General features: G+C 38.3%; 1 protein-coding gene across 13 annotated transcripts in view; it reads right to left on the bottom strand.

The window, feature by feature from the left end:
- The window catches only part of CHL1 (cell adhesion molecule L1 like), a 304,506-nt gene that overhangs the window by 18,834 nt on the left and 260,823 nt on the right, over positions 1–24,849 (bottom strand). For all 13 annotated transcript variants that reach the window (XM_020791014.3, XM_078385206.1, XM_078385211.1 and 10 more), the window contains 11 exons: positions 23,992–24,138; positions 23,050–23,161; positions 20,197–20,348; positions 19,027–19,192; positions 15,195–15,319; positions 12,424–12,525; positions 12,000–12,197; positions 9,871–9,941; positions 9,012–9,231; positions 2,237–2,352; positions 1,912–2,116 (listed from right to left, as the gene is read on the bottom strand). In XM_020791014.3, coding sequence (XP_020646673.3) covers positions 1,912–2,116; positions 2,237–2,352; positions 9,012–9,231; positions 9,871–9,941; positions 12,000–12,197; positions 12,424–12,525; positions 15,195–15,319; positions 19,027–19,192; positions 20,197–20,348; positions 23,050–23,161; positions 23,992–24,138 — 1,614 coding nt within the window. The remainder of the gene's footprint in view (positions 1–1,911; positions 2,117–2,236; positions 2,353–9,011; positions 9,232–9,870; positions 9,942–11,999; positions 12,198–12,423; positions 12,526–15,194; positions 15,320–19,026; positions 19,193–20,196; positions 20,349–23,049; positions 23,162–23,991; positions 24,139–24,849) is intronic.

The raw sequence follows: 24,849 nt of genomic DNA, 5'->3' as shown, positions 1-24,849 counted from the left end.
CCTGACTCTCACCCACCTTACAGAGACCTAAACTGCAATACTGCAATCAAGCCTCTGTTCGTGAACTAAGTTTTATTCTAACGGGTTCAGGTAGTTGGCTAAGGTTCACTCAGGTTTCCATCCTTCTGAGGTCGGTAAAATGAGTACCCACCTTGCTGGGCTGGCATAATGTTCTTTGAATTGTAAATTGCCCAGAGAGTGCTTTAGCACCATGAGGCAATATATAGGTTGAAACAACAACCTTCCCAATAAAAGGGAAATGAGGTATTCTTGTATGCTGTAGCCCACAGCAATTCATGAGCCAAGACTTCCAGAGGTTAAAGTCCTTGAGCTTTCTGAAATGAGGAGCAGGTTGGAAAAGCATCCCATCTCTAGAGGGGCAGGTTGGAAAACCATCCGATCCTCTAGAGCAGTGGTCCCCAACCTTGGGCCTCCAGATGTTCTTGGACTTCAGGTCCCAGAAATCCCGGCCAGCAGAGCTGGTGGTGAAGGCTTCTGGGTGTTGTAGTCCAAGAACATCTGGAGGCCCAAGGTTGGAGACAACTGCTCTAGAGGCCTCCCACTACTTATTGGGTGCATTTCTTCAACGTCCACATTATTTGCCAACTGTGACAAAAAAAGACCCCTCTGTCAAATCAGTATAAGCATCAGCCCTTGCCTTGGGCGTGTTGGGCAGAAACAGACTAGTCAGGCTCCAAATGAGCAGCTAGCTAACACTATATAGCTATCAAAAATTCTACAAAAGGTCTAAAAGTGGCTGAGTGCTTGAGGGGTTGAAACTGACCTATCAAAACTGCTGTAGCAAAAGCTGGGGAAATTTCCTGCCTACAAAATAGTACCTTACAGAGAGACTTTGGCTAGACTCCTGTTGTGAACTACAGCACAGATAAAGGAAATGGCATAAACAGACTTCGCAATTTTTTGATTGTTACATACCTGGATGCACAACTGAGTGCAAGATCTGCGCATGTCTGAGTGCAAAATCCAGGTAAAATGACTGTTCATGCCAGTTATGCTGGTGGGGGATGGGGGATTAAGCCATGCAAATCCAATAGAATTCTGGCCAGTAGAAGTTTGAACTCATAAGAACTATGAAACATGTGAAAGACTTGCCTTCTATCTTTACACCAAACTGTATTCAGACTGTATTCTGAATGGGACTCCACAGACCTCCGTATTATCACACTGACTACAACTGTATGTGTTCATGCATTTTTCCTTGGTAATATGGTTTGTGCTCTTTTCAAGCCTGGTTTGTAGTTTTATCTATCTGAGGCTAACAGACTTGATATAATGCACGGGTCATCTAAAACAATCTGAACACACAAATCTTATCTGATTTCGGAAGCAGGGTTAGGCCTGAATAGTACTTGGATTGGAGACCATAAAAAATGTGGTCTCCAAGTAGACCTGAGAAAGAAACTTTTCTGAAACCTAGGAGAGCTGCTGTCAGTCAGAATGAACAATACTGTACAGAGCTAGACAGACAAATGATCTGACTCAATACAAGGCAAATACTATGTTTCTAAGATCTGACTGATGCATGTCCATTATGACCTAGAGATTTCAAGGGAAGGAGAATGATGTAAAATGCATCCACATCAAGCCCAATGACAATAACTATGTGTGAGGCCTGATGGATGCACAATTGAAGCAATCATTTATAAAGCTGGTAATCATTCGTCTGCATCTGTTGGTCCAGCTGGTAAAAGGAACAAAACTATAAACAAACATTTGGGCACAGAGACAGATGAAATCAATGTAAAGATATTAATTTGATAGTTCTGACTATGAGAATGCCTGGGCATACAGAAAATAACCGACACATCACAAAAAGCTGCAGTGAGGTAAAAACAGATATGAATGTTGGCTACTATTTCTGGTTAATCCTTTGCTTTTCTCCTTTATTACCTCCCTCTGGTGTTTGGAATACAGCTGTCCGGCTTTCTGGTCCAGGTCCTTTGGAATTGAATGCCAAAACTGTTAAGTGATATTCACTAAATGGCTCTAGTCCAGGAATCATCCCATCATTACGGTCTCCATTAAATGTCAAGGAGTGTTTCTCTGGGTGATGGTTTTTTCCATCCAGGCGACTCCGTGTTTTCCACCAGCTGACCTGCAATGGGAAGGTCCAATTAAAGGCAGAAACCTTAACTATGACTTATCCTATGAAAGAACCATGATTGGAATCTGAGTGCCAGATTAATGGACAAGAGGAGAGTGGAATGATCATTACCTTATAGCCTCTGAGGTGCCCTCGAACTCTGTCCTTCGGAATTTTAGACCAGATGGCTTTAGCGAGAGTACTGTTGATGGCATGCACAATTACATTGGAAGGAGCAGCTTCAGGGACTGGAAGCAGAGAAAGGTGGCAGCTGGATTAACCACTATATGAATATTTTGAAGGTATGCTTACTGTACATAAAACAAGGTTCAGCGTAATGACCACCCATTTGTCATGCTGGAACACCATCCTGAAGTGTAGGGAGACTGAGGCATCTGTTGTCAGCACAAAGCAGTAATTGTTGAGACTTTAGCTTATTGATCAGGGGTTTCAACAAGGCAGAGTTTCAGCAACTACTGCTTCATGCTGACTACAGATGCTTCACTCTGCCTACACTTGAACTCATTTCCCCCTTAGCATCATTCTCCACAGTCCAGAGCAGCTCTGGGTACTAATCTACATTTAAAACAGTAAATTCCATTTAATTCAAAACCAGCCATCTTTTAGTTTAACCAAATACCTCCTATCAGCAAGCTGTTCATAACTTAGATTTTACAATATCCAAGGTCTTCATCAGTGCTGTATGACTGTGAAGTCAAAACTACAGACTTACACATATTTACTTGGGAGCAGGCCCAAGAGACCTTTAGTAAGATTGTTTTCCTTTCTGAATAAACTAGGATTACATTGGCCCAGATTTTCACTGGACTGTTCTCCAATGTGCATTGTTCTTCCAGAAGTCTAATGGGGGGATCCATCCAGATCAGAGGTGTTCAATCTGAAGTTTGGTACTGGCAGCTGGAGCACTATACTTCACCAACCCAGCTTCCTTATGTTCTCATTTTCTTCTTATCCTTCCCTTTTGGTATCCAGCAGAACTGCTGTGGTGCAGAACTGCTGGCCCCTTTATTTTTCAAAGGTAACTCAAAGTGATGGGAAGAATCTACAACTGAGGCAGCTGCAGCTTATAAATTAAATTCCTTTAAAAAATTAGATTATAATTAATATGTTCTTTAAAGATAAATTAAACCCACAGTTGACCATTTCCTTGAGTATGTCCAGAAATTACTTCAGTTTTTATCCTGCCAATCTAGCAAATTGCTACTCAGGGCGATATATTTTAAAAATGTATTCATAGGCATCCTTCAGTCTCGAGAGACTATGGAGACATGCTCTGAATCGAGGAGTGTCCTCTCCAGAGCATGAAGCCCGGGTAAGGTAATATGGAGGATAGGCTGTTACCCAAGCAGCAGATCCCCCCTCTCCACATTGCTGAAATGGTCCAATGGAAAGGCAAGAGCCAATACAACTGGTTCCAGCAATGTCACAGGAGTTAGCAAAACGCTGCCTTCGGGACTCCAGCTCTGGATTTTGCCTCTAATGTATTATAAAATCAATTATTAAAGACACTGACAGACTATAGCATATACTGCATCATCTTTCTCTTTTACAGCTTCATTCTATACCTCCTACTCAAATGTGAGCTGTACCTGAATTCAGTGGGTCTACTCCTAAATAAGTGGGTAACTCCTATTCATGTGCTATCTTTTCCCTAGAGTTTGCGCTTTGAAGGAACTTGCATAAAACAATGATTGAAAACCTAAAGAAATCTGCCAGGTTTTAAATGATATGGACTTTTCTGCCCATATTATATTTATGTGGAAATCTTTAAACATCTTTTTTCATTGTCTTCTCATCCCTTATGAACTGAAAGCTCTTTGCAGACACCAAGTAATACAATTCAGTTCTCAGAATAAGTAGAGTTAGTTTTAAAGACAACTCAATTCCCCCTATGTTTCTTTTCCTTTCCCTGCTGAACCTTTCCTAATACTCAAAGATCCTGATTGGAAATAGTCCTGTGGCTTTGCTCATCTTTCCTCCCTACATATGACAGCCAATGATCTCTCTCTCTCTCTGCACATGTATGTGTGTGTTCCCCTCTTCCACACTACACTTTATAAAGAGTGATGTGCGGAAGGCACTTGATCAGTGCATGGGGGGCATCTACTTCTCTTGTCATCCTCCTTCTTCTTAAGTTTATATTTTTACATCTCTCCCATTCTATGCTGTCATGTCTTGCTCTGTGAGCTTCACTGAGAAAAGCTCTGAGTGGAAATCTTTATAAACAATTCATGATTTATAACATAATTTTGAAGGTGTGAGTGGGTGAGCTTGGGTACTCATGAAGGGTCTACGTTCTACTTAAACTAGAGTGATTATGTGTAATAGTGACTACATTTGCATATAGCAACAAAAGCAAATTTAGTACATGCAGGTTTAATGCAAAAATACCCCCTTTCCCCCTTGATAAATGCCCTCCTTTTATGATCTTTAACCTCAGTGTTATTGTTGTTTAGTCGTTTGGTCATGTCTGACTCTTCATGACCCCATGGACCGGAGCACGCCAGGCCCTCCTATCTTCCACTGCCTCCCGGAGTTGGGTCAAATTCATGTTGGTTGCTTCGATGACACTGTCCAACCATCTCATCCTCTGTCGTCCCCTTCTCCTCTTGCCTTCACACTTTCCCAACATCAGGGTCTTTTCCAGGGAGTCTTCTCATCTCATGAGATGGCCAAAGTACTGGAGCCTCAGCTTCAGGATCTGTCTTTCCAGTGAGCACTCAGGGCTGATTTCCTTTAGAATTGATAGGTTTGTTCTCCTTGTAGTCCAGGGGACTCTCAAGAGCCTCCTCCAGCACCACAATTCAAAGGCATCAGTTCTTCGGCAGTCAGCTTTCTTTATGGTCCAGCTCTCACTTCTATACATCACTACAAGAAAAACCATAGCCTTGACTATTCGGACTTTTTTTGGCAAGGTGATGTCTCTGCTTTTTAAGATGCTGTCGAGGTTTGTCATTGCTTTCCTCCCAAGAAGCAGGCGTCTTTTAATTTTGTAGCTGCTGTCTCCATCTGCAGTGATCATGGAGCCCAAGAAAGTAAAATCTGTCACTGCCTCAGTGTACCTCTTTTAAATGCACATATTGGTATGGGAATCTGAGTGTATTAACGAAGTTGAGAGCAATACCATCAAGAGAACAGTCTGTACGACTAAGCATGGCCATCCAAGGAAAAGAACAAAGCTGAGACAACCTGACTAAGATGCATCCATCTTCTTCAAGAATTAAAAGTCACATAAGCCAGAGAATTGATAGTTTCAATAAAGTTAAGATAGAAACTCCTGAAGGGCAGCAGCAGTAATGAAAAATGACACTGGCAGAAGATGTTTCATAGGCTACAATACTGACACTTAAGCTAACTCATTAGTACAGAGGTTCCCACCTTTCGTCTATAGTAAGGTAATAATAGTAATAACCTTAGAACGGCAGAGCTAGAACGGATGCTATGGATCATCAAGTCCAGCCTCTCTCAAGGAGGTACAGTGGAAAATTGAGACCTAAACCACTGAGCTTTCCAGATATTCTTGGACTAAAACTCACCACTAGCTGTCCAGGATTTCTGGGAGTGTAGTTCACCAACTGCAGACCTAAGGCTGGGAACCACTGCATTAGTACCACACAAATGAAGGCCTTGGTAAACTAATTCTGAATATTTTAATATTTTGATTTCTAATGAGATAATGCAAGATGAAATAAAAGATAATGCTCTTGAGACTCCCATAGCTGAAGGCACTTAATGAGATACTTGGGAAGAGCTAAGGATAAATATGAGTAGCACTATTTTTAGTGAAGCAATTTGATTAAAGCTGAAAGGAAGTTACACTGGTGATGTGTACAGAGGCAAAAGAAAAACCCAAAGCCGAGTGATACATAGAATTAGGTAAAGGTAAAGGTTCCCCTTGACAATTTTTGTCCAGTGTTTTGTCCGAAGACGATCCAGTGTTTTGTCCGAAGACGATCTCCCGTGGTCACATGGCCAGTGCGACTTAGACACGGAACGCTGTTACCTTCCCACCGAGGTGGTCCCTATTTATCTACGTGCATTTGCATGCTTTCGAACCGCTAGGTTGGCGGGAGCTGGGACAAGTGACAGGTGCTCACTCCGTCACGTGGATTCGATATTATGACTGCTTGGTCTTCTGACCCTGCAGCACAGGCTTCTGCGGTTTAGCCCGCAGCGCCACCACGTCCCTTGCTACATAGAATTAAAACTAGAGAAATTGGCCATATGAATCAAGGTAAACTTGAAATTGTAAAACAAGAAACGGAACACATAAACATCACAGTAGTTGTTGTGAGTGGACTAAAAAGGATTAGAATAGCTCATTTTCAACTACATAATTACAAAGTGTTTTAATCTGGAAATGATCACCTGAGAAGACTTAAGACGTCAATGCCAGGCATAGGTATTTGCGTATCACAGAGACTGAACACAAATGAACCACATTTTTAGCAGGGACCCCATTCACACCTCTGTAACAAATTGTTACAAGGCGACATTTTGCCAGAAGAGAAAATGTATGAAAAATATGTTCTACTTTTTGGGGGCTCAGAATTATATTTCTCTAATATCTGAAATGAACTTCACATGACTCCCGTACTATAATTCCTATTCATATTTAACATCTACTTAATGTCAGCAGGGTGCTGCTATCGAGAGAGATAGAAATTTTCTTCAGTGAATGCAGAAATTATCAGATTCTAGGAAGAGCCTGAGGACAGCAAAAAGTTGGGTCAGAAACAATCCGCAACATTGTGGGTGTCGTGTAGCCCGTTCATTTCTTCACAGTATATTAGGGTGCCTTCTTAAAGAGTCCTGCTAACAAGCTTCATACAGGTAGACTTTTAAACAACATAATAAGCTGTAGGCTGCTCCACAATCAGTCTCCTGCTGCTGAGTGCTAATGTATTGTGCACATTCTACTCATATCAAGAACTTTCAGGTCTCTTATTCTAAAGAACAACAGTGGGTCTTCCCCTTTTTGCAGTCTTAATCCTTAAAGTCTTAATCCTTAAAGCTTTCGGAGTAAGGTGGGGGAGGATTTTTTACCTTTTTAAATAAAGCTGTTTGTAGCCCTGCAGTAAGGGACTTAAAATATTCCATACACACTTGTGGGGGATATGTATGCACACATGCATGCATGTAGACACACGCCACTGTATAAGAAAAATAAAAACTGCTATGTCTCATTTTCACAACAGGTGAGCAGGGGCTCTCAACTTTCCATGTGTTACTCAAGAAACAATTGTATTGCTTGACAGCTGTACACTTGCAATTATTACATTAGGGTTATGACTTTATTTTAAGGTGTATTAAAATCCGCTGTCATAGTTTATGACAGTAGTAGCTGTAATGGGGGAGCAGGGAGGACAATTGAGGTATCATAGACTAATGCAATAATATAATAAAGAACTCCAGGTGGCTGAGATGTGCAAAGCAGTATTTTATATTTTGCAAGTTTTAACAGAAAGATACTGATTAGAAAGAGAGATGTCAACTAGAAGTTTTAAAACTTACACTAAACTAATTTCTCCTTTTACCAAATTCCTTAGGCACAGCTATGTTGCAGAGGAATGTTAATGTGTAACTTCAGTTTAATAAAAATACCACTCTGGTGTGAGTATCAACAGTTTTTATGCCATCTTTTGGATGTTATTTGAGTGTTACGGAAACTAGTAGCAACAATATCATTCCTGCTAATGCAGTGGCTTCCCAATCTTGGGTAACAGGTGTTCTTAGACTGTGATTGCCAGAAGCTTTCATCACTAGTTGTACCGGCCAGGATTTCTGGAAGATGTAGTCCAAGAACATCTAGAGACCTAAGGTTGGGAACCACTGTGCTAACAGAAATATTTCTTGGAGTATAAATGAAGGCAGAGAAGTAAGGAACAAGAAGAGGTGGCCAATGGGAAAAGATCACTGCTTGGTGAAGGAAGTAGGATGTGAATAGGGTATATAATTTAGTCATGACTCCTCACTTTTTGCACTGAAAGAGAACATTTTTGAAAAAAAATGTCTTAAAATATTTTTGCTCTGTTTTACTATGTTCACCAAAAAAAGGTCCATTTCATGGAATGGCAACTGGAAAAAGTTGGTGTATGATGACTTCCATTTATCAGCAATGACCAATGTAAGTTCACTCTTTCTCAGACCTAGAGTGGTCTTAATCGACCAGATAGGCAGGATATAAATAAATAAATAAATAAATAAATAAATAAATAAATAAATAAATAAATAAATAAATAAATAAATAAATAAATAAATAAATAAATAAATAAATAAATAAAGCTAGAATTAATTACATTGAAAACTGTTTGGAGTTTCATTTGTAAATTAGCACTGAAATGGGGTCTTCACTCAAGAAGAAGTAAGGCAAAGAACTATCCATACTTCTTCACATTGCTTTTAAAACTCGTGATTTATGTGGTGGCTGATCCCCCACTGGGATACATTTGAGCTGCAGAAAGCTTTTGTGTGTATATATTTTCTCACCCCTTGGTATTTTACTAATTTACTGGGAGCAGCTCATTTCCTTTTATGACTGAAATGACCTGGCAACAAGACAAATTCATATTTAGATATTCTACATCAAATGGGGACATTTCTAGGTAGCAGAAATGCATACGGCAGGGCGTGTGTGACAAAATCATCTTAATCATTTTAGCCCTCCTCCCACATATGCTGCAAAAATGAAGGATTTTCAGTCACTAAAAGGTGTTGCTTTCACCCAGTGCTATAATGATCTCCACCAATGGTTCTGGGAAAACGCAGGCAATCATGGTGCAGGAGTCAGCCTGGCTCTCACTTGTACAAGTTTGCTCAATCATCAGCATTCTGTTAGAAAACCAACCATATATTATTTCTTTAATATTTTTACCCCTTTACTTACTGTCCTCACTTGAATAGCCAGTTACTAAACTGGGTTCAGGACCAGACCCAAAGTTATTTAGTGCCTGAACTTTGATATCGTAAGGTACAAAGATGGGAGTGTTCTGCAAAACCAAGAAATTTTTTTGCACTGTTTCTTCTTCCCATTCGACTGCATCGTGCTGCTTCCAGTTCACTTTATATTCCAGCCCTGGTCCATTTTGCTCCAAGGGCTTTAACGGCTGCAAATGAAATGGAGAAGGGGGGGGGGGAAAGGAAAACGGATTAGGTTTTGCTACTATAATGAAGGGGCGGAGGGGAATCCAGAGCACAGCAGTTTAAAGGATGGGCGGTTTTACAGAACAGTCAGTAATCATTCTGAAAGGGAGGAAAACATACCCCAAATACTGAACATGAATTTAATATAACTTGGAGAAAGGATATTGCGGCTTTAAAATCATGCCATGTATGAAAGAGATGGATTGAAAGCACACAGATTATTCAATTATATGGTTCTGTATTGGAAACATTATCCCTCAATTTGTAGTAAGTTTGCGTTTGTTGTACCAGGAAAATCAACTCATATGAAAATGTTACCCTTATTTTGTTTACAGCATGGTATATATTTTTAAAAAGCCTAGCAGATCTTATCATTAAAGGAAAAGTATTAAACGTTCAAAAACACTGAGAATTGTTTGGACTGGGTAACTTATTGGATAATAGCTTGTACTATTTTTATAACTTCTTGGAAGCATTCTTGTAGCTGCGCTTTCCTATTTTCTCTCTTAATTAACTAGACAAATCATCTTCCATATTTGTCCTCCTTCCTACACCTGGAATCACAATAATTTTGTGCATAATTTCTTTTAAAAATGTATTACCTCCCATGTCATGTTCATCTCATGTGGTTTAGAACTCTCAATTCTGATATTTTCTGGATTCTTGTCTGGAGCTATGCATCAATAAAACAAAACACACATGAGCCTTTTAAACAACCCATTTTCACCCCTCTCCTCCTTACGCTTCACTTTACTTCATAGTAATTGGATTAACTGCCCTTCCTTATAAAAATGAAACAGAATATGGTTTTCTTGCAGTACAAACACATCATAAACGCACTTAGAACAACTGATAATCATGATTATAATGCAGCAAATGTATCATTTGAAGTATTTTGGCTTATCAGATGTTCTGGCATACAACTCTCATCAGCCCTACCAGGCATGGCCAATAATAAGGGGTTATTGGAATTCTAGTCCAAAATATATAGAATGCCAGAAATTCTCCAATCCTGGATGACATGTTTTGTGTTATTGGGGGGGGGGCATGTGAAAGTAACAACAAAAAGATCATTTCTCATACTGATTTCAATGAGGAGACAAAAGGATTACCTTATGGCAGACATTAGCACATAAGTCCAGCCTAAGGCATTCTTAGATAATATGATCAATTGATATATATAAAGGTGTAGTGAACAAAAATATGCAAAGGATATGGTTTCAGTCATTGTATTTAAGTGTTAGTTTCACAAGGTACCAGATGTTAATGGAATTATTGCAGAGAGATGGCCCTATGGGATTAGGAAAACAGAAGGTGCATCATTAGTATGAAGCATAGAATTGGAAAGCTGGGGACAGCATAAGAGACATGTTAAGAATAATGTTAGGAGAATATAAATGAATAAGCTATTTTGAACAGCTGTTCTTAAAAGCATTTTCAGGGACCTGTTATTTCATGTTATACCAAGAGAAATTGGTAAAATTTGTTCAGAGACCCATGCTGATAAATGACTTGCTATAAATCTTGCAAAATGGTCTATCCAGAAATGATGTCTGCATAAAATAAAAGAAGGTAGGTTCTCTTAAAATTACTACATGAATTCCTGTAAGAATTCCAGTTAATTTAGGAATGCTACCTCCTGTTCTCCTGGAGCAGAGCACTCCTTTTGCAGGAAGACCAGTTGTATATGACTGTAAGGATCTGTGAGGCAGTACATCTCCATAGTAGAGAAGAGAACACTATTTCTTTAATTATTTCACTAGGGCCATTAGTCTTCCTCATATTGCTGTTGTTATGCACTGTGTATTGTGGCTCACATATAAAGTCCTAAACAAGTTGGGACTAGGTTACCTTACTTTAAGGACAGGACTTGGACATTTAATTGAAGAAGAAAGAATATAAGGACATGGTAAAGTCACTAAACAGTAACAGGAGAATGCTTTGAGACACATGCAGTTTAAACAATCACCCTATGCAGGTGTTCTTTCATAGAGAAAATTGGAGTTAGGGACATGGATGCTGTTCCCTGAGAATCACTGTGGACCCAGCAGCATCCCAGATATTTGGACATTAAGCATGAAGGTCTGCTGAGGTCTCAGTAACCACATATAGTTGAACATGACTGAAGAACTCTGAGAAGGCAGGGTCCCCAGTCATGGTACCCTGTAACCACGTTCAGTTCAGCCCCCAGCAGCACTTTATGCTCAACCCACAGTTATCTGCAACGATGCCAGGCACATGCCAGCTATCCATGGCAGACTAATATTTCCTCAAATATTAGTATTGATTCATTTTATTTATGTAAAACATTTATAGCATGCCCTATATCACAGGATATCCAGGTGAGTTACAGAGTTTTACAGAACAATTTAAAAACATGAGATAATTAAAACAATTTAAAATCAATCAATTTAAAACACATGAAAACCATTTCACTTAAACCTGCAACGGCCATGGTTCTCAATACGCAAAGACTCTAATAAAGAAGTATCTGTTGACTCGGCACTGAAATGATGCCAGAATCAGTGCTAACTGAGCCTCCAAGGGGAGGGCTTCCACCAAGAATGCTTAGCAAATAAGCTCCTAATTCTTTACCACTTCCCTTCCAGCCTGTATATTGATATTTAAAACCTTGTACGGTTAGAATTTTCAAAAAACAAGTATGATAGCTATGTCAGTATGCTTTATTACTACGAAGTACTAAAATATGAGAAACAGCAACAATATATACCAGCTGGAGGTGTTTCATATCGCTCTGATGGCTCACTGGCCTGGCTTTTTCCAACAGCATTAACCGTTAAAACACGGAATTGGTAGTTTACATAAGGAGACAATGGCAGAACAACTGTAGTATCATTCCCTGGGAGCCTGATTAATTCATGCCACTTTCTGGGCTCCCACAGGTTCTCTTCAAATTCCACAATAGATTCTGAAAAAGAAAAGAAAACACACACACACACAGAAAAAGACACAAGAAGAAATGCATGTGAATTAGGGAAACAAGTAGCCTTGAAAACAGACTGATGAGAAAGGAAGAAGGATTAATGACAAAGACTCTTTAACAATAAAACCAGTTAAGTACAGCTTCCAGGGTAAAGTTAATCATTTGCTGTCATTTTTATAAAAGGGAAGAATGGCACAAGAATCTTTCATACCATTGATTGGGCTATTGTTACTGCTTCCAGCATTCCAGGACAGCCTAACGCTTCTGTTCTGCTTTTCTGATAGGTGGAGGTTTTGTGGAGGATCAGGTACATCTAAAAAGTTGGGAGGAAATGCAACGTTATCTGTAGTTTAGCAATAGAGTCTTGCTCTCAGCAAGAGACACAGCAGTATTTCAACAATGTTTTATGTTCAAAAGTGACCATACAAAGGAAAAGAAAATGTCTTCCTCCCCCAACAGGGGGCTGTATTAGATTTTCCACAAGAAAATGTCAGGATGGTTTATGACATTAGAACTACAGTAGGAACCCCATATCTGTTGCAGATCGGTTCCAAGCCCTACCCCCCGCAGTTTCTTAAAAACATGGATTACAGCAAACACTATTTTAATAGTGTTTAATAGCGAACACTATAAATAGTATGGTCTCTTGCTCCCACAAGTAGCCAGTTCCATGAACTTCATGTTTAGAAAGATACATTTCTAGTATTCTTAAAAAATATTTTTAATATTTTAGACAGTGTATAAATGAATCAGTGGATACTGATCCCCCAGATGTGGGAGTCCTACTGTATATGCATATACTCTGTACATAAACTCTGTGCATAAAAGTGGAATTGAGGAACAAGGTCAACAGCTAGAATCCCAAATGTCTCTGTGCTCACTTTATCCACACCCTTAATCAAGGACATATTGATGTTTTTACTAAATAAAAGTAGACATGGTCTAGAGGGGTGGGATATAAATTTAATAAATAAATAATAAACAAACAAACAAACAAACACATGAGACATGTTAGCAAAAAGGTGGCATGTGGCATTTTAAAAATTGATGCTATCATTCTGGCATGGTGTTTTGAGGGCTGCAAGAATTCTGTCAGATATATGAATTGTCTAGAAAGCATTACATCAATTTTAATGAGAAAATATCAGACCAGTCCTGCAAATGGCAGACCACTGCAGGTATCCAGCAGGAGAAAGATAACAAATGAATGTGTGGGTTTGCAGTGCTTTGTTGTCATTGTTTTAAAACAGTTACACTATGAAGAGGTAACTCTAGTGTTTCAGAATTCCCAGTTCTTTTAATCTCTCTTTTAAACTATTAGGATGATGATGATGATGATGATGATGATGATGATGATGATGATGATGATGATGATGATGATGATGATGATAATGATGGTGGTGATTCCTGTTCTGCTTTTGCAGGATTAGGTCAAGCAAAAGTAAGCACTTAAGCCTTCAACTCTACACACATTTGGGAGTAAACCTTGCTGAACTGAATGGGATTTATTTCTGAAAAGACATGGTCTGTGCTGAACATTTCACAAGAACCCCATGAGATTTTCAGTTCTGAGACAACAGTGATTCAAAGGCCACAAACAGCTGAGTAAGTGTTTTAATCTGCATTTCTTACATTCATGTTTTCCTACTGTAGGCAATATACTATTTTGGCTTCCACTTTTGTACTGCCTATACAATCCTAATGAAAGAAAGAGGTAGGAAGGGCAGTATCTGCCTTGCAAAAAGAAATTACTAGCTAAACTAGGCTTGGTGACATTACATAGGTTTCAAGGATGCATAGAAAGCACAGATGACAAAGAAGAAAATGGAGCAGAAGCAACTTAGACCAATAAAGACTTGTCTACATGGGCTCTTTTGGAGTGCGCTGGTGTGTGCTAAATAGGGTTGCTTGGGGTCAGCTCAATGTCTGGTGCAATCCTTGCATCCAAACAACCTTCTGGACCTCAATCGACCCTATTTGATCCAGCTCTTTGCACTGTCAATTTGCCATATTCTGAGTGACTTAAGAAGAGAGCAAGGTTCCAAACCCATGTATAGATACTGAAATCTAGATATTTTCACTGCTAAACATGTTAACCCTGCCTGTTTATAGATTGAAGAAATGCAGAAAACACACATAAAAAACAACTGTGTAGAAGATGGTGATCTACACTAACCTCAGTTTATGAGGCCTGAACAGACCTTTTATCTCCTAGTCCACTTTGATATCCCTTTACTAATTTACTTTTATTGTAGTACCATCCTGTATGTGTGTGTGTAATGGGACATAGGACTGTGATGTGCTAATGGGACAAAGGACAGTGAAGGAAATGAATTCAAACAAATCAAGAATGGGTATTTGTGTGTTTAGAGATAAGAGTTAGAAGCAGCCTGGTCGAGAAAAGGCCTATCTAAAGTTGATGCAATCTTGCATTGTCTTCTTCATGCCCAGCTTTCTTATAAAACTGATATAAACACTACAAATCCTAGCAAAAATGTGACACTAATGTGTGGCGAATGTAAGGGTGAAAAATATGCTCTTAGTTTCTCTTCTGTGATAAAATATGTCTCAACACATTTAGATATCCTGTTGTAAAAACTGTCAGCTGTGGAATGAGTGAAAAGACTCGCTTTTCTTTTGCACTGACAATAGCATTAGGAAAAAAAATTATGCAAGAACCTTGTATTTACACAACTTTTTGCACAAAACTAAGATCTTGCACAAAAAGTGGAAAATGCATAAAACTCCTAATTTCACCTGACAAAGAAGCCAATTTTTAAAAAAATTCTGACCTACAGGAGTAAAGCAAACAAAGATTTACACTCTTCAGAGAAATATTCACAGACACACAGTATAGCAAAACTAGTTGATATTTCATTGGAACTCAAAAGTCCTCACAAAGACCATTAAGCAGTGCTCAGATGTTACAATAAGGATTTAAATTGATAGCAAACTTAATTGATAAAGACATGGACAACTTACGGAGGACAGTTATGCGGGAATCATCTGTAGCACTGTCTAGAGATGTACTGCCTATACAGGTATACACTCCCTGGTCTTCTAATTCCACGTTTTGTATAAACAATGTGTCCCTCTCGATAATTATTCTGTAAGGAACAATACAAATTATTCACAATATGAATTATGCACACATGATACAACAATAATAAAAACCGGCCTATTAATCTTTGCCCTCTCACTTTATAAAGCATGAAAGTCGTCCTACAAAAGCAAGCTCAGAAGAATAATTAAGCCAGATTCCACAGAAGCAATGCAAAAGCCACATTTTATGACCAGATTCGTTTCACAAGCAGGGACACACACAGAGCTCTGGTTACTAGCATTAATTTGGAATTAGTTTGAAGCATCCCTAACCTAATTTTATTAATTCCTGTTAGCTATAAAGCAGGAATTTGCTTCATTACAGTATTTTTCTTTGTAGCACTTTAGTTCAAAAGGTAGTATACAATTTTTACTTTTCACTTCAATAGTTTTATGAGGTTTCCAGAGTTATGGTAAATAGGACTGAATTTTGACAATATTTGCATCTTATAAAGCAGAAATAAACAAAATCTCTTACATTAACATAGCTCCCTAGAATCTCATTGATTAAGATGTTATCTATAGGCAAGGTCTTCACAGGTCATTTTATTTTGTATTGTGCACCAATAATTATATTGCAGGCACCATACAAAAAGATGTATGATGTAAAACTGAAGTGTGGTAGGTTTTTTCTTTTTCTTTTTTCTTTCTTTTTTTTCGGAATTTGCTGGGTTGTAGCCATGTTAGTCTGTTATTGAAAGAACAAGAACAAAAAGGCGTGCTACATCTCAAAAGCTAACACACCTTACTTGCAGGAGCTTTTGTAGACTTTAACCCACTTATATCCAACTTAACATTTGTGAGCATTTGTGGGGAGAAAAGCAAGACATTAAAGAGAAAGGAAAGAAAAAACAAGGAAAACACAAAACAAAATAGAGAATGGTATTAGAGGTTGATGCAGAGAAGCAGATTGTGTAAGGTCACAGATCTGTGATACTTTAATCAGTCTGTACAGAATGCTAAAATGAAATCCTGTCAGATATTTGAAAATTATCTTTCTTTTCCCTTCTACAGTAATTTATTTTATTTTATTTTATTTTTTGCTCTAAGCTCTAAGAGATCCTCTTCAGCAGTAGAGCTGCATCAAAGGATTTGTTGGGACTAAGCTTTTTTCTCTTAAAAAAAGGAAAATGAATGAAGACATATTTTCTCTTTCGTTTTTTACTACTACAACTTACAGAAAACCTTAGCCAGCATGGCATGGCCAGAATAGATGCTGCTTTCTGGAAGTTACCTACCAAATGACTTTTCTCATTTTTGGTAAAAACGTTTAATGAATTCACAAGGTAAAATATCTTTTTTTTAACTTGTTCTGACTAAAAAAACGTAAAATACCTTGTCATACAACTTAACTGGGTGATAATTCGCATTTGACAAGTTTTGACAGTTATGTGTTCCATTAAAGCTACATCTCTGATTACAGTATATAGAGAATGTGACATTGACTCAAATGGTTACTTCACCACTAGAGGTCCTTTCATGATCACTTAGAAACCTGCTGGAAACATATGCAGCAATCTATGCTACTGTTTTGAGAAAAGACAATCGCTGCCAATTACACTGCTTTCTTAGGCTTTATGAATTTGTTCAGAACCTTAATAACACCAATAAGAAAGACTATATTGATTTTATTAGAAAAATAATCAGAATCAGATGCAACTGTTAGACTGCAGGGTCTCTGTACAACTACAGACTCTATCTCCACTGATTTCTTTCAATAATGCACTGTAACTTTTCCATTGATTTTGTTTTATACATGGAACTTGTTACTGGCAATTATGTATTTCTGAAAGTTTCTGTTAATTTTCACAGAACCGTGCAATAATGGAGCTGGAAGAGGCCTATAAGGCCATTGAGCCCAACCCTCTGCTCGATGCAGGGATCCAAATCACAGTACATCTGACAGAGGGTTGTCTAATATTCCCTTGATGTGAGCAAAACAGATAACATAAATCATAATTCACAAATGATCCAAGATACAATCAAAGCCAAAGGGCTGTTGCTGGGGTGGGGGGGCATCCATTTGTATTCAAAATGGCCCAGGCTCTATTCCAAGCATCTGCTGGAGAAAATCCATTTTAAACCCTAGAGAGCCAGTATCACCACTGAGCGTTTGACAATATAGGGTTAGAAAGGTCAGTGGTCTGACTCACTCTAATGTACTTATTTATTTATTTAAAATATTTATCTAAAATATTTATATACTGCCTTTCTCCTAATGGATCCAAGGCAGCTTACAATATTAAAATAAGTTAAAAGCAAAATAAAAAAAATTATAAAATTTAAAAATCATCAAACAGATACATTTAAAAACTCACAAATAAGAGCAATATTTTTTAAAACCCACATAAAACGACAGAATAAAATAATCAAACAGGGAGATACGGTCTTTTAGATAGCTTGGGCCCATGGCAGCTGTTTATGTTCCCACTGTTATTCAACCAGTCAACTGATATTAGCAAATAAGTTATAATATGTATGTTTGTTTTTTCACGTGGTGCTCCTCTGCTCTGTATTAAGCTTATGTCATCCCAATTCTGCACCAGTTTGTTATTTTCCCAAGTCTTAGTGAACATTTTAGTGCTAATATATGCAATGTTAAAGTAATTTTCCTTAATGAATTGGACTTCTACCTTATTTTCATCAGTATAAATATTTCTGTGTGGGCTTTCCCCTAATGTGCACATTTTTTGATTAATAGAAAACTAAATAACAAAATTCAGATAAGTATGAATATAGAAATATAACTGCATTTTGGCCTGTACTTCATTTGGGAAGTGCAAATTAGGATAATTCATACTAAAATCCAAACCAATCTGTCCTCCCATCACTATATAACCTGGATTTGTACTCCATCCCAGGACGTGGGAGGTAAAGGTTGCCTTTGGTCTCCCTGAGGAGTATAGAAGTGAGGAGAGGGACTAGGGGTGGAATGCTGCCACTCAGTTGAAGAGTATAGGAGACAGGACACACTCTCTTTATCCCACAGACTTCTCCTTAGTTCTTGGCTTGGCCCACCTGTCCACAGGGTCAGTGTAGCCTGTGGCTGTTCACCAGCAGTCAAGATACACATTTTCATCTTTTCAAGGACATTATGTCACAAGATAATTCTTTGTATCCATTCTTCATTGAGCCTGGGAGAGACTTGTGTTAAACAGGCAGCCATTCTGGAGGCAGTGAGCAGGGAGAGGAGTTAGGATGAACTGTGATTACCACAGACACTTGTTTGGTAGGAAAGGATTCTCAAGACTTTGCATCTCAGGGGGCAGGACCAGGTCAGGAACTAATGGAAAGACTAAAGGGACATATTGTTCCCCCTTGAGTCATGGGATTTAAGGAAGGAGGTTAATAGGAATTTACAAAGCATGATTGACCAGCTGAAAGCTGTTAGCTATAGTTTGCCTGCAGGGCACAGTTAGCTTGAACTACAGCTAACTGAGGAGGAGAGAGGGACAGACCCCATCTCAGCATGAGACTGCTTTGTGACCTCTCCAAACTAATTAAAATGTGGCTCTTCTTAAATGTGGGAAACTGGACTGCATCCTTGGTCTCTGGCCCACTTATTTACAGGGGGTGAGCAATAGCAGAACCATAACCCTGTCACATGAAAAGAGACCAGTGGTTATTCAGAAGTATCCTTTTAAATTCCTACAGGACAAGATCAGTTATGCAAAATTAAAGCAGAATAAAGATAACATGCTATTTTTTTTACCTCCCATCTTCGGTGTCATTCTTGGAAAGTTCTTGTCCATCCTTTCTCCAAGAAATTTTTAAGTCATGTTTCAAATGTGGATCACATTCAGAGTGGCATCTTAATGAAACTGGATGTGATTTCAAAACTTGTGGATTCTTGGGTATAACAGAAATTTTGGTGGCATCTAAGAAATCAAGAAAAACATTCACATACTCTTCTGTCATTTGTGATATTACTGTTTGACAAGAAAAATGCTTTATGGTCTTATCTAGTCATAGAGCAATACAAGATAGATATGGATCCTATTATGCATATCCTAAGACAAGGATGAACACATGTTCCTTAAGAAATTTCTTCAGCCTTTCCTATTGGGCTTATTTTATTGTTGATTGTTGGTTTTCTTTCAGATTCTGTTTTCTGAAAACTACTGTGCAATATTTTTTAACTGTGACAGACTTGGAGTTAGTCTGTTGTGGTCTCCTAATCAGAGCCTGACCAAGAGTTTTTGCTACCTGAATCAAAAAACACTGCCTCCCACACCCAAGTCAAATTGCCTTGTTCTCTATGCTAATCATACTATTTTGGTACATGCAACAGAAAATCTCACAAAAACACTCCCACTTTCTGGTAGCAAAATAGGGGATCTCACATTGTGATCTCACTGCAGCGGGGCCATTACACTACCATCACCTTCCATTGGTAGGACATGAGGTAGAATTCTTGAGAGAATGATGGAGGGGCCTTTTATGAAGCTGTCAACCCCCATCCACAATGCCCATCTACTTACTGTATTTTTCTGTGTATAAGACTATACTTTTGTCTAAAATATTTAGACTAAAAATTGTGGGTCGTCTTATACAGAGAAGTAAGCTGAGGAGAGAACAAGAACAAGTGGAGGGGAAAGCAGGGATCAAAGTGATTCTGCAGCACTTTTATCCTTTTCCCCTACACTTGCTAAACTCCACTTAGATTTCTTAATTTTGGATTAGAAAAGTGATGGGGGCGTCTTATACATGGGGGTGTCTTATACATGGAAAAATATGAGTAAATGTAAAGTTTTACACATTGTACTGCCTCAGCTATTTACATACTGATGGAGGTGTTTCCTAGGATTTCACTTCAGAATTATTAGGTGCAGTTAAACAAACCAAATCTTTAATTGTAACTGACATTCATTTTAAGAATTACCTCTGACAGTTAGAGTAGCCGTGAGACCACGTCTCCCTGCAATATTCTTCACCACACAGGTATAAAACCCAGCGTCTTCCTTCCTTGTGACTCTGATCTCCAAGGTTCCATTTTGATCTGCATCAAGACGTTTCATGCTGTCATCTTTAGTCCTAGCAAGACAACCAGGATCATGCTGATTAAAACAGCATTTTCATAACTGCCTGTTATTAATAATTACTCAAATAAATCAAACCCTTTAAATATAACACTGCAAAAAAGATGGTTTAGAAGTTAAATAGTGACCAAAAAAAACTGTGCAATAAGTGCCCAAACACTAATAAGCACCAATATATTTTTCAAACTGTCAAATCTGCGTGGAAGGATTTATTTCCATAAAACATATTTTGAAACATGTTTGAAGTCACAGGAAAGTCATACTGTAACAGCAGGGTTGCCAGGCCTTAGCTTTCTTGTGAAGTTGAAAAAGAAGCAAGGACATATCATTAAATTAATAAGAACATTTCTTATTTTTGAGAAGAAAATAAGCTTTAACATATAAATGAATACAATTTTTATTAGGATTAGCTGAAGTCACACTTTTAAATTTTTGCTCTGCCTTTCCTAAAGTGAATGCAATGGCAATGTGTAGTTACAGGTGTACAGCATGGTATGAAAGCAGATTGTATTTTACTTGTCCCATATGCTTCTTTGTTACAGATTATCTAAACTTCTGAAGAAGAGGGAGGGGTCTTGGGGCCTCCTATAGGAATGAAAGGTCCTTGGATGCCAATCCATGGATACTCCTCTGTCCTTTCTCTGTATATCCCTGAAATCCTCCATTCCTACTCCGAAATTGTTGCCAGCAGTAGTCCTGCCTCTCATCTGCAAAGTGATCTGTAGGTGTACTGGGGATTGGATGGAGCGTATCCTCCATTTCTCACCTTCAGTAAAGGTGCCTCCCCCCCCCCACTCTCTTCCTAACTCCATTCATGCAGTGGAATTGGAAGTTAGGATCACTCTACTACACTATATCAACACTACAACTAGAAGAATTCAATATCATTTTAAATGTCATGGCAACATCCTACAAAATCCCAAGATTTTTTTCCATACTGAAGTACTTCAAAATTCAAGGATTTCTTGATCATTGAGGACATTAACAAATTCAACCAATTACTTTTTCATCCCCAGTTTTTTCCTTCTTTAAGCATCTATTGTATAAAGCTACACAATGCTTTCAAGTGCATTTTTATGTTCTCCAGTACTATTTTGATTCAATCAAATTGAACTTCTTTACTTTGACTACTGGCCACAACAAATTCCAGGTAATAACAGCTCCAGGACAATTGGCAAACATATTTTGAGTTTTGCCTCAGCCCAGTTTCTAGTGAGGATTCTTGCAGAATGGAATGCTTTTCCATCTGCTATTTTTGTTTCCCCCACATCTTAGAATCATAGATTCATAGAATTTGTAGAGCTGGAAGGATCCTGATAAAGCAGAAAATTCAAACCTAAAGCTTCAATGGAAGATGGCCATCTAGTCTCTGTTCAAAAGCCCCATGTCTGCAGCAGAATGAATGAAGAGTTAATTGTTTGAATTTCAGGATGAATTATACAACCTTTATGTGTATACAATGCTGGAAGGCCTCCAGAACAGCTGTTTTAACTACCAACCCCTCATCTCAGCCCCCTTCTAAATATACATATTAGTTACTAAAACAGAATACTCATATTTAAGTTTGTAGTTAAAACACAAAACTCCTAAACTTGTCACATGCTCTAAACCTATGCCAAACACCCTTGGTAGTTAGGTATCACTATATGCCAAAACCTCTGACCATACACATAGAAAACATGGTTGATAGTCCGAAACCTGTGCCAAACATCTGGGAAACAGCACATATTTGGTTTTTTACATGCTCTATGCTTCACTAGGAGTATGTGTTCTGTGCTTGAGGTGGAGGGATTTGTCAAATGGAACAGCAGGTAAATTTTGTGCAGTGGAACAGCAATACAGGGCTTGTGGCCTGAAACTGTACAGCCAAAATCCAATAGTAGAAACCCACATGATGAAGGACAATCACATTGTAGTTTTCTCCTGCTTCATTTCACAACCAGTATGTGATCAGTCATGTGAAGGTGAGTCAGATGGATGGGAAAGCCACTCAGACAATTGCCCTTAAGTGGCCACTCTGGCCATGTAACTAGTATATATTTGGTCTGGGTTTGTAACAGATAAAAAATGAGGCAAGGTCGAGGAGTTAGAGGAATGCTTTAAGATGATGTTCTAACTGCCTGATTGTTTGGCCCAAAGGACCTTCCACAACAGTGGGGCTCAAAGGATAAAGAAGGCCTCATAGGATGAAGACTCAAGGACACAAAATTTTTCTCTAGATTTCAACAGTCCAAATTAAGTTCTAAGTTAAAAGTTGTGTGTACACTTCAAGAACGGCACAAAGGCCTCTTGGGGATGTAACTGTTTTGGTGTCTTTTCAGAAATAACATTTGCTTTTCATTAATCCATCTAAATTGCTCCTGAGCAAGGAAATCCTCTAAGCAAACTAAGCTCTGTTGACCTTTGTCTTCCTGAAGATAAAGGAAATAGAATACTAGTTCTTGGGGAACCTTATCATTTCCACTGCTAACAAACAATATACAGCTTCATTAACCTTGTCACACGACTGCTTTGAAATCTTTAAAATACAAGTATATTTAAACTAATTTTATTGGCATCTTATTACATTATTTTTAAATAGTTTTTTTTAAAAGAAGCAATGCACGTTTAGATAGGTCCACAGCTAGACATAGTCTGATAGGATTACATACAAAGATCAACCTATGAAAAAGAGGAACAATGAAAAAGAGGTTTACCAAGAGACATCAGGTGGTGGTACTGCAAAAAACTGACAGTACAGGTGGCTTGGATAGCCCACAACTGCAACATACCCTTCACCATCTGGAGTTAATATTTCTGGAGGAATCTCTGAAAAAAAAAAAACAAGAAATATACGGATGGACAAGAAGATGAAAAAAGATTGTAAGAATTATAGACCTGGAACACAAATCCTCATTTGGCTGCTATTGCTTTATTGCTTCTACATTTAATTAGCAGGCTTCTTCTGTGGTGTTTTCTGCAAATTCTATGCAAATTATGGAGACCCTGAAGAGAAAAGAAAAGTTACTTCTTGTCTCCTTAAGCTGAGACAACTAAATCAATGGGAGCTAAGAATTATGCAAGTGTTCTTTATATCCCTACCAAAAGACGTCACCACGTCATATATTTCTCTAAAATAAACTAAAATAACATTATTTGCCTTTTGTACTGGCCAAAATCAACAGGTATTCAGGTCTCATGTATCTGCACTAATGAGATTCAACAGGTGTTACTATTCTCAATATGGGGAAGATCATGCTGTATTTACCTATCATATGTTTAACACATGGAGCCTCTCAGAAATAAAGAGGTGGCAACACCAGTTCAGCACTAATGTGGTTGAGTACACAGAGATTCAAAGCTAGAATATTAAAAAATCAAGGTTTCAAAGCTATGACCCTAGATGGATAAATATATAAGTTTTCCCCAAATCTCAGGCTCTTTCCATCCAAATATAAAGAAACTGGTTTATCTAGCTCATTGTTGCCTATACTGACTAGTGATGGCTCTCCATGGACTCAGACAGGCACATTTTCTAGCCTTTCCTACAGATGCCAAGTTTGGGACTGGATCTATAACCTTCTGCATGTGAAATATGAGTTCTGTCAGTAAGTAGCATCTCTCCATAAAGCAGGTATCACAAGTTGTAAGATGCATACCAAGAACATCAATGTTTGCTGTGGCCAAGATGGTGCCATGCTTGTTGGTAGCCTCACACTGGTACACTGCTGAGTCATTTAGCATCAGATCAGTCACACTGATTTCCCTTGTGGAAAACACAGCTCTGCTGGATTTTGTTTCAATATCTGTCAAAAACATAGCCCAGAGCACAACACAAATTGTAAAACTGCACCCAGTTCTTCTTATTATGTTTATATCATTCATTTTACTAAAAACACTGCCCAAGACATTGAAGTCAATTCATATGGAACAATATGGTTTTCCAAATATTCTTTTCCCAAGCTGTATAGCGTTTAATCTCTAATAATAAAAATGTGTGCATGTGGGTGCATGTCTGTCTCCACCATAGTTCTGAGATGTGAAACTGAGACTGAATTTTAGCCTTCACACTAAGGGGACACTGAGGGTATTCATCTCATTTTTATTTCACTTCAAAAATTGAATACTTAACAAATTAAAATCTATTTGTAGCATGCAATATTATTGGTTCGATGACAATAATAGACACTAGGTCTCCTCTAGGAAACCATGAGCTTTGATCCAAATATCTGCAGCTCATGCAGGGTGCAGATAGAACCATCCTTTTTGAGCTTTCATTTCTGACCTTCTAGAGTCACTAGCATAGTCCAAATCAGCTGTGTTACAGTGGGGTCTTGACTTAAGAACGGCTTGGGTTAAGAACATTTTGACTTAAGAACCACTCTCATAGGAAAATATTGACTTGACTTACATACTTAGATTTGAGTTAAGAACTGAAAAAAAACCACGTGGTAGGCAGGGAAAGTGCAAAATTGGAACTTTCAGTTAACTGTTGGCCAGTGAAAAGGGTGCCTGTC

The sequence above is a fragment of the Pogona vitticeps genome, chromosome 2 (genome assembly GCF_051106095.1).
Source record: "Pogona vitticeps strain Pit_001003342236 chromosome 2, PviZW2.1, whole genome shotgun sequence".
NCBI lineage: Eukaryota > Metazoa > Chordata > Lepidosauria > Squamata > Agamidae > Pogona > Pogona vitticeps.
This window is presented reverse-complemented; position numbering and strand designations above follow the sequence as displayed.